The following is an 11353-nucleotide window of genomic DNA, read 5'->3' as shown; positions in this document are numbered from 1 at the left end:
TGAACGCTATGCTCTAGTGGAAATTCTACATCTTTTTTGTTTTTTGGTCATTGCATGTGTCAGTACTTCACATGGTACAATGCTTTGATCCAGCCAGGAAAATACACCCAAAAAAAAAAAAAAAAGAGAAGAAATGCTTTTGGGAGTAAACTTATGATTGTCTAAAAACAAATTATCAAGTGAATTCCAGATATTAGAACACATCTCAAAATGGAGGACCACATGACCAAAATGAACTTGTTTTCTTCAGATGTCTCTGACGACTGCACAGATGGAACTCTGTCAGGTGAGCCACCAAATATTGTAATATATATTCTCTGTACAGAAAAAGATGTGGACAGATTAATGATGCCCATGATATTCTTTTTATGTATTGTGTATTCAATAGAACGGAACAGAATATGAAGACAAAACTAGTAAATAAATAATTTCATGAAAAACCTATCTGTACAATTAAGTCCTCCATTTATCCTTAAACGAGTGTGAAATTATGTGAAATATTCATTGCTTCTATCTGTTCTCTACAGAAAAAAATTCAGTCCCAGGTAAAGCACTTGGCCAAAGCCTGCTTTGTAAAGTGTGCTCTGATTCAAGCAGTGGTAAACACTATGGCATCTATGCCTGCAACGGCTGCAGTGGCTTCTTCAAGCGCAGTGTAAGACGAAAACTCATCTATAGGTGAGCAAGACGCAGACTGGATTTGATACATGTAAATAAAAGAAAATAAAACTAATATGGCAATTAACTGTTCGCATTTTAACGTACTTGTCTTCATTTGGAATTGTTTTTTATAGGTGTCAGGCTGGAACTGGCAGCTGCCCTGTTGACAAGGCTCACCGGAACCAGTGCCAAGCTTGTCGACTAAAGAAATGTCTCCAAGCAGGCATGAACAAAGATGGTGAGAAAACTCTGAATAAGTTGACTGTAGAGTATACTCTCTGTGTATACATCCTTTCTAGCAACGTCCAACACAAATCCTGTATAGCCTAGACTGTTCCGACACAATATATTATTTACCTGTCCCCTTGGCAGCTGTGCAGAATGAGCGACAGCCCCGAAGCAGAGCCCATGTCAGTCTAGACTCCGTAAGTGCGGAAACTAAAAAGGAGCACCTGGCCACCACACGGGAACTCATCTCCTCTGCCGCTTACTCATCGGCCGTCTGCAGACCTCTGGTCACCTCGTCTGTCGCCACCTCCGCCACCACACAGCCCTGCAGCAACCCCAATAACAGCCACCGCTTTATGGTCAGCCTGCTGACTGCTGAGACTTGTGCAAAACTGGAACCTGAGGATGGTGAGATCATATGAAGGATGATACATTTTGATGGATCTGGTCACAACAAGTATGTAGTCAGACATGGGACAAATCATTTTTAAAAAACACTTTATGATTTCTTTTTGCCTACCTAGGTGATAAACAATAGGGTTTTCCTCTGAGTAACAAAAACTTGTCTTGATTGTAATGCCTTTTAACAGAATAATATTGTACTCCCAGAAGCCCTGAAAATTTGAGTGACCCTCTTTCTCTAATGTACAGTGGAGGAGAATATTGATGTGACAACAAACGATTCAGAGAGAGATCGGACTCCCTCTGACTTTCGCATGTCCCCGTACACCTCCAACTGTTCAGAGAATGTATACGAGACATCGGCACGACTCCTCTTCATGTCTGTAAAGTGGGCAAAAAATTTGCCTGTTTTTGCTCACCTGCCATTTCGAGACCAGGTGAGATTGATCGGCATAACTTTTTTGTATATTTACTGAAGCGATTTAAACAAACCTGAATCATGGCTGAGACTTACAACACATATACTGTATTTCTCTGATATCCTCAGGTGATTCTCCTTGAAGAAGCTTGGAGTGAGATGTTCCTCCTTTGTGCCATCCAGTGGTCCCTGCCCATGGACAGCTGTCCTCTTCTGTCTCTGCCAGATCTTTCCCCTACACAGCAGGCCAAGATCAGCCTCCCCACAGCTGACCTGCGCATCCTGGAAGAGGTTTTCAATCGCTTCAAGGCCCTGGCTGTGGACCCTACTGAGTTTGCTTGCCTGAAGGCCACTGTACTGTTCAAGCCAGGTAAGGAGTTATTTATCCAGCGATTGGTGTTCAATTTTGAATGGACAGTCTAACTAATGTCCGCTTTTTTACTCCCTGGAGCAGAGACATGCAGCCTCAAAGACCCAGAGCAGGTGGAGAATCTGCAGGACCAGTCGCAGGTGTTGCTGGGGCAGCATGTCCATTCAATGTACCCCAGCCAGAGTGCCAGGTGACCCTGCTGCATCTTTATTTTCTGACAGAATACAAAGATTTTCAAACATAATGAGATGGGGTATGTCTAACCCCGTTAGTCATGTTAACTGGAAGTATAGAAACATTAAGTTCATTCTACTTTGTTCTTGTCCATCAAGGTTTGGGAGACTGTTACTTCTGCTGCCGTCCCTCCGCTTTGTGAGCTCTGAGAAAATAGAGCAGCTGTTCTTTCATAGGACCATTGGCAGCACACCCATGGAGAAGCTGCTGTGTGACATGTTCAAAAACTAAACAAGCATCAAGAGGAGCTGAACTCTACTAGGACGGGACAATAAACCAACCCTCAAAATACAAATTTCCTTACCTCATAGTTCAAATATTCTCGTTTTGATTCCTTTAAAATTCAACATAATAGACATTTTCACAGACAACTTTTTGACATGTCCCAGTAGGAAAAGCACGGTTGTAAGTAATAAAATTAACAACGGCTGAATTCCTTCCAGCGGCTTCAGTGTCAGGGTCCTGGTACTGTGCATGCTGGCTCATTGTCAAGTTGTCATAACTTACTGGGACACTTGAGTAGAACTAAGCCATCGTTAAATCATTTGTAATACCTGTGCTTTTCCTACAATGAGTCAAAATGTCAGAAAAAACCTGTTAAGGTTAATGGCATTCTAATTAAAAAAAAAACATACAGTTTTTGTTCAGAGATTAACACCGTTTACTTTGTAAATTTTTACAGTTTTGTTAACCACAGACATAGCAAATCATTTTGTGTAGGTACTGAGTTGCAAGGAAAAGCATTTTTAGTACAGTACATGAAAATGAAAATATGTGTTTGAATTTAAGTTTTTGTCCTAAATAAATTTTGTATTTGCTTTATTTGACAAATATGTTCATTTGTGGCAATTTCTGCCCTTTATTTATTGGGTCAGCAGAAATAAAACAGAATATATAACACAAGATATGTTACAAAAAGATGCTTCAAAGAACATGCACTATAGAAAAACATTATAAATATATACAGTATAGTTCAGGTCATTTTCATTTATATGATTTACAACCTGACTGATACATCGGTATGGTTGATATTTTTGTACAATTATAGCCTATTACAAGTACTGTATATCAGTGTCGCTGTATATGTCAGCCAAGATGTAACAAGAAATTCACCATAGGAATGATAAAGATATGTTTGAGGTATTAGAAACTTTGTCACCTACGTAGTTTGTCCACCGGTGAGCTCTGATAAGTTTATTTTTCAACAGTTCACTGTCTCACTCCATACATATATTGTTCACAATTATTTAATCACACAATATACATGATATTTATCAAAAATGTTTATGTCATCTATTAAAAAAACAGTATTAAAAATGCATTGAGTTTTTAAAAACACAATGAAATCTCTTTGGTGGCCTGAAAAATCCAGTATCAATCAGTATCTAGGACGAATTGTCTGCCGTCCAGTAGGAGAATCTTTACAGTGGCTACAGAGCTTGCTAAAAGACAGGATCAGCTGTTTTCTTTCGAAACAGGGGTCCTGTGGCCCCCTTGGGCAACTTTTCATCACCCCGAACAGTAAAAAAATAAACAATTACATTTGACTGCGGAAGCCAACAGTAACATTTGACAGCAAACATACCTGAAACTGGGAAACCATGGATGGAAGATCAGCTTTGGGCCCAGTCCTGTCCTGGAGTGGAAACTTCAGTTTGGCTACATTAACATTAGGTGGCGATAATGAGCTCATTTACTGATGAGTCATGTAAAAATACCAAGAGGAAGAGCAGCAGCAAAACACGGAACAACTTTACGCTAGCAAGTTAGCGTAATGAGAAAGAGCATCCTGCGGTCTAGTAACATAACGACTTTGTTCACTTCAACCAGGCCGTGTTTGCTGACAGCTGGGGCGGAGACTTTCAAATAATATGAATTTGCTTTAAAAAAAAAAAAAAAACAGCGGCTATATTACATAACAATGTTTAGCAGGTCGTATCAGCTGCTCCCTCAGAGGGACACCACCGCTCCGAGGACTTCTGGCCTGTTTGTGGACACTGACAGCTTCTCACAGCCCCGCTACCACAAAGGACTTTCATTTGACTACATCCCCAATGTTTCTCAAAACGACTTCACCGGTAGGTAACATTAACGATAGTATGTTTTGGGCCGTTTTTTTTCACTATTGTATTAAATGACAGCGGACTTGAGTTAAACAAGCCTGCGTCAAACAATCGAATAAAATAGGAATATTTCCCTTTACTGGTTAAACATGAGTGTTCTTCCATTTATGACCGTTTAAGGTATTACTATTGCGCATTCCATAGTATTTGTTTCAAAGTCACCTTGAACTTTATTTTGCAGCCAGGTGACACAGTACACACGCACAGAAAATACGTACAATGTTTCCCAAATGACACCAGACAATTTACATAGTAATGCACTTAATATAAGCTTGAGGACTTGTATGTGACAGACTTAAAAATAACAAAAACCCAACATGGGCATAATGAGAAAAAGGGAGGTCCTGAAATTTAGCCCCGATGGGGAGTGAGGCTCCAAAAACACAGGGTCTCACTTTTCTCATAATGCAGTTCAGTAGTGTAATGTTTTCACACGACCCTTCCTGCCTGGCAAAACCATGAAAAATTTGGAGTCTCCAAGGCCAAGTCAAGATCGCGCAAGTGATGTCATTTGAGTCATTTTCTCAGAAAGCTCCCCTCAAAGCCACAGACAACATCATACGACAGTTTTATTCAGGCTGAGTTATTCTCCTTATGACTGGTTTACTGAAAATGCCCTTAAAAACAAATATTCCTTTGTTTGATTGTTTCTTTTCTTTAAGATACCTCCCAGGGATGGCTGTCCTGGATTTGCAACCTAGTTGTCATCTTTCTCGTCTACATGTGCACCTTCATAACCTTCCCTATAACAGGATGGTTTGTACTGAAAGTAAGCTGAAGTGATCTCATCAGTTACTCCCACAGCATCTCCACTCACTTGCTGATAATAAAAACAGTCAACTTCGACTCATTTTGTATGCAGACGGTTCCTAACTACCAGAGGATAGCAGTGTTTCGTCTGGGGCGAGTTTGTCCTCCGAAGGGCCCCGGTATTGTCCTTCTGCTTCCCCTCATTGACCAGTGGCAGAGAGTGGACCTGCGCACACGTGCTTTTAACATCCCTCCTTGCCAGGTAAACCACCATACTCCATTCATCATTAGTCAGCCGTTGTTATGGGCGACTTGTTGAAGTCATTAAGCACTGAAACATTAAAATTGCATAGGCTGGGAAAAAAGAAGTAACATTTCAAACAGGTGAAATGAAGATAGATATTGATTAAGATGCTTAGAGGTTGATCATTCAGCTTACAAGAAACATAGAGTGGGTCTTTCAGCTGCACAGAGAACAATGGCAATGTAACTCATTCATACAGTACTCCAAATAACATGCAATAACAATAATTTATGTACAAAATTATAATTTATGTACGAAAATACCTGTGCTTTCAACACAAAGATATTTTTGTTTTAATCACAGGCAGACAGATTCAAGCACAGTGTCTTGTGTCACCATGTAACATGTTGAATATGTGAGTCTTGCACTACACACTTAAGCTGAGGAGTCTTCGTTGCTCCTCAAACGTATGGAGTTAAATCGTTTCTGTTAGTTCTGTATATTTTACTTTGTCCTAAAGATGGCGTTGTTGGTACACTGTTCAGTGTGATGGTGAAGAGTGTAATCAGATACTGGGAGAGCTCTCGTTGGTGTGTGATACTTCAAAGTTGTAAACTCATCCTGCCAGCAGTTTATTTGAAAATGCTTTCATGTCGGCAGCAAAGTTTAGTTGCGTTAAAATGTTTTTGTGTGCTTTATTAATTTTTTGTTGTTTTTTGATGATACCAAGACCTTACTTCTGAGCAGTGTATATTCAGTATTAACCGGTGAATATTGCTTAGTCTATACCTGCTGTAAGAATGAAGTGGTAATGTTTCCATATTCTTTAAATTGTGGCAAGTTGTAAAGTATTAGGTCCAATTAAATTCAGAATTCATGTTAGATATAAAATGTTATTTTGCTATTGCAGGTGACCACTCGGGATGGCGGTGTGTTGTCAGTGGGAGCAGACATCCAGTTCAGGATCTGGAACCCCGTCATGTCAGTAGTATCAGTCCAGGACCTGAACGCCTCAACCAGGATGACAGCACAGAATGCTTTGACCCACAGCCTGGCCAAGAAGACTGTCCGGGAGGTGCAAACTGAGAGGGTTAAACTGGGAGAATATCTCAGGGTGAGACTGCATTGGAGCTACTCTCTGCTGGCTTTTCACTGGTTCAGCTCAGACTTACATCCTTTCTTGCTGTCTACAGATGGACATTAATGAGATGACTCAGCCCTGGGGGTTGGAGGTGGACAGGGTAGAGCTTACCCTGGGCTCTCTCCTGAAAGCTCCAGAAGAAGCCCCCTCTGGGCCCCTCATCATACCTCCCTCTGTGCATGGACTGGAAGGCATCACTGGCCCCATTCAGCAGTTGGCCATGCACTTTCTAAGCCACAGTGGCAGTTCACAGCCTCAACAAGGTATGGCCCCACACTCACAACTGGTTCTGTACAACATGTACCCATTATGATTATGTTGTAAAATAAACATATGCCTTTACTCCCCAGAAGACAGCATAACCTTTACAAATGAGCTCAGCAGTGTCCCCCAGGCTGTTGTGGCCACACCAGGTTCTGTTGAAGAGCTGCTTGGCAGGGTCAAGGTCCTGCTTTCTGAAACTTTGGTTAAACAGGTTGGGGCCTGTTTCCAGTTTGACATCAGCTCGGGAGATGGACAAAATCAAAGTTATTATGTGGATTTAAGCCAAGGTAATGGTTCATGTATTCCTGTAAATATACAGCAATTATAAGATATTGTTCAAGTGTTATTTGAAACATAAAAGCAAAAGTAAAGTTAAATTAGTTACTGTGTGTGTGTGTGTGTGTGTGTGTTTTGAAGGCAGCGGCGCAGTTGGAGCAGGGTCCTTGTGCCGAGAGGCTGATGTGACACTGAGTATGAGTGACAGTGACCTTCTGGCCATGTTCCAGGGCGGGCTACGACCATTTGCTGCATACACCAGTGGCAGACTTAAAATGCAGGGAGACATTAAGACTGCCATGAAGCTGGAGGAACTCATAAAGCTACTTAAGAAATAGTGGTCATGTAAAATTTGTATATCTATTTATTAAATCCTTAATTTTAAGTGTAAAGCAGAGGTTTTTCATGTATGCACTGATTACATTTGTTATAAACAGAATTTCTGTAATGGCCTTGTCTTTTTTTTGCAAATAAAAAAATTGCTTGTTTACAAAAACAACAGACTTTTTGAAAGTCATCAGGCCTAATATTAGTTGGCACAGTCTAGATAGTTTCTGACACACTTTCTACAGAAAGATGATTGAAGGATGTTATGTCACAAAATAAAATATTAACTTAATAATGCAGCTAAACCATGCCATACTAAAAATAATACTGGGTGTGTGTTTGGGGGGGGGTGCTACTAGACCAGCCTCCTTTTGCAGTTGTCCCTGGGAGAGCAAGAGTAGCTGCTGAAGGTAGAGCAAAGTGAGCATTTTTGTTGGCGGGATGGCCAGGAGTAGCGTGTGGCGCAACCCTGTGGCACTGTCCCTGTCCTGGATAGAGAGGTGGACCACATCAGGTGTGCGCTGCAGCAGTAGTATGCCAGTGGTCAAAAAGCCGCTCTCAGAAAGCAGCAATATTGTCAGGCCTTTCAGTGAGATTCCTGGACTGTGGAAGAATGGGTTGGTCAACTTGTACAATTTCTGGAAACTGGATGGCTTCAGAAACCTTCACCGCATTATGTTGCAGAACTTCAACACTTTTGGACCCATCTACAGGTATGGAGGATAAGGTAGTTTCCATAAATCTTTAAATAAAACTGTAAAATAACTGCATAATGGTACTCGTCCACTGTCTATCTTAAGTAATAAACTAAAACTACGTAAGTAGACAAAACATTCATGGCTTTGATTTACATCACTAGTCTGAAGCTCTTTTCTAGTCCAAATATAAACATTTTTTGTTCATGAAATGACCAATAATCTACAAGGTCATGTTTTCTAAAAACAAGGAGCTGATATGGCATTTTCACCCTTTCTATTCTCTTATTTTGTGTATGTCAGAGAAAAAATAGGTTACTATGAGAGTGTAAATATCATCAATCCTGAGGATGCTGCCATCCTGTTCAAAGCAGAGGGCCATTATCCTAAAAGGCTGAATGTGGCTCCGTGGACAGCATACAGAGACTACAGGAATCGCAAATATGGAGTTTTACTAAAGTATGTGGTTTTATTATCTGCTTCTACCTGTATAATTTCTGTTTTACTAATATTGTGACACTTTGTTGGAACCACAGGTGCTACAAGGCTGTGCCTACTAGTTGCCTGGCTAGTTATAAATATAACATTCAATCTCCCCACAGGAATGGAGAAGACTGGAGATCAAACCGGGTGATTCTCAACAAGGAGGTGATTTCCCCGAAAGTGCTGGAAAACTTTGTGCCTTTGCTGGACGAAGTAGGCCAGGATTTTGTGGCCAGACTTCACAAAAAGATAGAGCGAAGTGGCCAGAAGAAATGGACTACTGACCTTTCTCAAGAACTCTTTAAATATGCACTAGAATGTAAGACTGACTTTTCTCTCTCTTGATATCTATTATTCTCACCGTGTAGGCCAGTGTTTTCCTCTCATATTGCTTACTCTGTCCTACACAGCGGTGAGCTCAGTCCTGTATGGCGAGCGTCTGGGTTTGATGCATGACTTCATTGATCCTGAAGCTCAACATTTCATTGACTGCATCACCCTCATGTTCAAGACTACCTCTCCCATGCTGTACATACCTCCTGCTCTGATGAGAAAGACTGGAATGGCGGTGTGGCGGAACCATGTGGAGGCTTGGGATGGGATCTTCAACCATGGTAGGACTCAGAGGACAACCAGGGTGAACATTTACATTATAGTTTTGATGTCATGATGTTTTCAAGATGTATCAGCAGAACACTAAGTTGAGATTTTAGTTCTTTCAATTGAAACCACTCTTCCATAGTTACGTTTGTATTGTATATGGTGCAGTTTCTTATAACATTTATATCCTTTTGTTGCGTCAGCGGACCGCTGTATTCAGAACATCTACAGACAGTTGCGTCAGGAGACTGGCACTCCAAAGAAATACCCAGGAGTCCTAGCCAGCCTGCTCATGCTGGACAAGCTATCCATTGAAGACATCAAGGCCAGTGTCACTGAACTGATGGCTGGAGGAGTAGATACAGTAAGAAATAAATAATTTCTTTCCAGATTGTGACTTCTTTTTTTTGGTTTTTTAAGACCGCTTAATTCTGCTTGTGTGTTTCAGACTTCTATAACACTGCTGTGGACATTGTATGAACTAGCCAAGAACCCAAGCCTCCAGGAGGAGCTGAGGGCGGAGGTGGCTGTTGCTCGGGCTGAAAGCCAGGGAGACATAATGGAGTTGCTGAAGCGGATTCCCTTGGTTAAAGGAGCTCTGAAGGAAACCCTGAGGTGACAGAAATGGTTGCACAGCATATGTAATGCTAGCAATGATACAGCAGAGATGGAAGGCAGTAGATTATAGGTGCACTAAATGACTTTAATTTCTTCTGATGCACTCTAAAGGACAAATTGCACCTTGTGTTAGAACTAATCTAATAAAAGACATGCTAATAATTTTTTCAAACAGTTTCTCTTTCACAATTGTAATAATACATTTTCCACTAACACCTAGTGCGGCTTCTCTGATAATGACCATTTGTAATTGTCTCAATTTTACCATCTACTACCACAAAATTAATAAGTCTCCTTTAATACAGAATTTTCACCTTCAATCCTCAGGTTACACCCGGTTGCAGTGAGCTTGCAAAGATACATAGCAGAAGATATCATTATTCAAAACTACCACATCCCAGCTGGGGTAAGAGGCAGTTAAAATTATAAATCTTCTAATCATGTTTTTGTATTTGAGCTTCTTTTTTTTTTCTTTTTTTTTTTTTTTTGGAAAAGAAACTGTGCAGTCTCAGGGCCAATGGTCATCATTTTTTGTTTGTGTTTAGACTTTGGTTCAGTTAGGACTATATGCAATGGGAAGAGACCCCAGGGTGTTTAGTCATCCGGGGCAGTATCAGCCTTCCCGCTGGCTGAGGACACAGACGAACTACTTCAGAAGCCTCGGCTTTGGCTTTGGCCCCCGTCAATGTTTAGGACGCAGAATAGCTGAGACAGAGATGCAAATCTTCCTTATCCATGTAAGATATACAAAGAATAAAGAGCAGTTTCACCATAATTTGTGGCACATTTACACATCTTATTAACTGTGTGCATTATTTTTGGAATTTGCAGATGCTTGAGAACTTCAGAGTGGAGAAACAGCGGCATCTGGAAGTGCAGAGCATCTTTGAGCTCATTCTCTTACCGGACAGGCCTGTAATTTTGACTTTGAAACCTCTACAAACTAGTTGGTAACACCATATTTGAAAGAAAATAGGTGATAGGTGAGGCACATTTTTGTAGTAATTTATAACACATTATTGTAAAGGGCTTCACAAAGCAAGACAATATAAATACTGAATAAAATCTTCCAACTTCCTAATGACAAAAAGCCTTTTTCTTTCCTAATAGTGAACAAAGTAATTATATGTAAGGTATATTACTTAGTGAATAATAATGGAAATGTGTAGTCTGTGTGTGTACAATATAATGACAAACCATGTCAGTACCTTTATTCCATGTGTAAATTGCACAAATATTAAAAAATAACTCTCTAAACAAATGAATAAAACAATACAACTTACAATATGTCTAGTAAGATGTTATTTTATTACATATTTTAATGCCTAAACCTATTTCTTAGTGCAGTAGTTCATTTGCAGGTCATTTTTCAGGTTTCTGCTTCCTCTGTTTGCTTCGCTGATGTAAGGAATCTGATATAAAAACCGTGGAGCGCATCATTCCATGTTAAATACCTTATAAAATGTAGCACAGTATGTAAAAAGAAGACTAACTGCACTTGACTGACGGAAGAAACATTA

The 11353-nt window shown here is 40.3% G+C and overlaps 3 protein-coding genes across 4 annotated transcripts; all 3 read left to right on the top strand.

Annotated features, from left to right (window-relative positions):
- The first annotated feature begins 210 nt into the window (after nucleotides 1-210).
- On the top strand, nucleotides 211-2543 carry LOC120792873 (photoreceptor-specific nuclear receptor-like). Its single transcript, XM_040132257.1, has 8 exons — nucleotides 211-286; nucleotides 528-678; nucleotides 795-898; nucleotides 1033-1296; nucleotides 1540-1727; nucleotides 1838-2078; nucleotides 2163-2268; nucleotides 2411-2543. Exons 1-8 carry the CDS (start codon nucleotides 211-213, stop codon nucleotides 2541-2543), a joined length of 1263 nt encoding a protein of 420 aa, XP_039988191.1.
- Nucleotides 2544-4021: 1478 nt separating this feature from the next.
- stoml1 (stomatin (EPB72)-like 1) lies at nucleotides 4022-7502 on the top strand. Of its 2 annotated transcripts, none has more exons than XM_040133242.1 (7): nucleotides 4022-4390; nucleotides 5098-5204; nucleotides 5298-5447; nucleotides 6340-6543; nucleotides 6623-6833; nucleotides 6924-7121; nucleotides 7252-7502. In XM_040133242.1, the coding sequence occupies exons 1-7, from the start codon at nucleotides 4234-4236 to the stop codon at nucleotides 7446-7448; spliced, it is 1224 nt and encodes a 407-aa protein (XP_039989176.1). In that variant the 5' UTR covers nucleotides 4022-4233; the 3' UTR covers nucleotides 7449-7502. The 2 variants fall into 2 exon arrangements, with proteins under 2 accessions (XP_039989176.1, XP_039989175.1); XM_040133241.1 differs by having other exon boundaries at nucleotides 6921-7121.
- Nucleotides 7503-7619: 117 nt separating this feature from the next.
- On the top strand, nucleotides 7620-11106 carry LOC120793299 (cholesterol side-chain cleavage enzyme, mitochondrial). The gene is made up of 9 exons (XM_040133240.1): nucleotides 7620-8150; nucleotides 8436-8591; nucleotides 8735-8934; nucleotides 9026-9229; nucleotides 9419-9579; nucleotides 9664-9830; nucleotides 10161-10239; nucleotides 10379-10570; nucleotides 10665-11106. The coding sequence occupies exons 1-9, from the start codon at nucleotides 7879-7881 to the stop codon at nucleotides 10785-10787; spliced, it is 1554 nt and encodes a 517-aa protein (XP_039989174.1). The 5' UTR covers nucleotides 7620-7878; the 3' UTR covers nucleotides 10788-11106.
- Nucleotides 11107-11353: the final 247 nt, after the last annotated feature.

The sequence above is a fragment of the Xiphias gladius genome, chromosome 8 (genome assembly GCF_016859285.1).
Source record: "Xiphias gladius isolate SHS-SW01 ecotype Sanya breed wild chromosome 8, ASM1685928v1, whole genome shotgun sequence".
NCBI classification, from domain to species: Eukaryota; Metazoa; Chordata; class Actinopteri; order Istiophoriformes; family Xiphiidae; genus Xiphias; species Xiphias gladius.
Note: the sequence above shows the minus strand (reverse complement) of the source record. Positions and strands in the feature narration are given on the sequence as shown.

What these genes read in the sequence shown, in the direction of transcription:
- LOC120793299 (XM_040133240.1), top strand. Translation starts at nt 7,879, where the DNA reads ATGGCCAGGAGTAGCGTGTGGCGCAACCCTGTGGCACTGTCCCTGTCC. An exon ending in ACTTTTGGACCCATCTACAG is followed by an intron (nt 8,151 to 8,435) that starts GTATGGAGGATA and finishes TGTGTATGTCAG; the next exon opens with AGAAAAAATAGGTTACTATG. An exon ending in TGGCTGGAGGAGTAGATACA is followed by an intron (nt 9,580 to 9,663) that starts GTAAGAAATAAA and finishes TGTGTGTTTCAG; the next exon opens with ACTTCTATAACACTGCTGTG.
- stoml1 (XM_040133241.1), top strand. Translation starts at nt 4,234, where the DNA reads ATGTTTAGCAGGTCGTATCAGCTGCTCCCTCAGAGGGACACCACCGCT. An exon ending in CAGGATGGTTTGTACTGAAA is followed by an intron (nt 5,205 to 5,297) that starts GTAAGCTGAAGT and finishes TTTTGTATGCAG; the next exon opens with ACGGTTCCTAACTACCAGAG. An exon ending in AACTGGGAGAATATCTCAGG is followed by an intron (nt 6,544 to 6,622) that starts GTGAGACTGCAT and finishes TGCTGTCTACAG; the next exon opens with ATGGACATTAATGAGATGAC.
- LOC120792873 (XM_040132257.1), top strand. Translation starts at nt 211, where the DNA reads ATGGAGGACCACATGACCAAAATGAACTTGTTTTCTTCAGATGTCTCT. An exon ending in AAAACTGGAACCTGAGGATG is followed by an intron (nt 1,297 to 1,539) that starts GTGAGATCATAT and finishes TCTAATGTACAG; the next exon opens with TGGAGGAGAATATTGATGTG. An exon ending in TACCCCAGCCAGAGTGCCAG is followed by an intron (nt 2,269 to 2,410) that starts GTGACCCTGCTG and finishes TTGTCCATCAAG; the next exon opens with GTTTGGGAGACTGTTACTTC.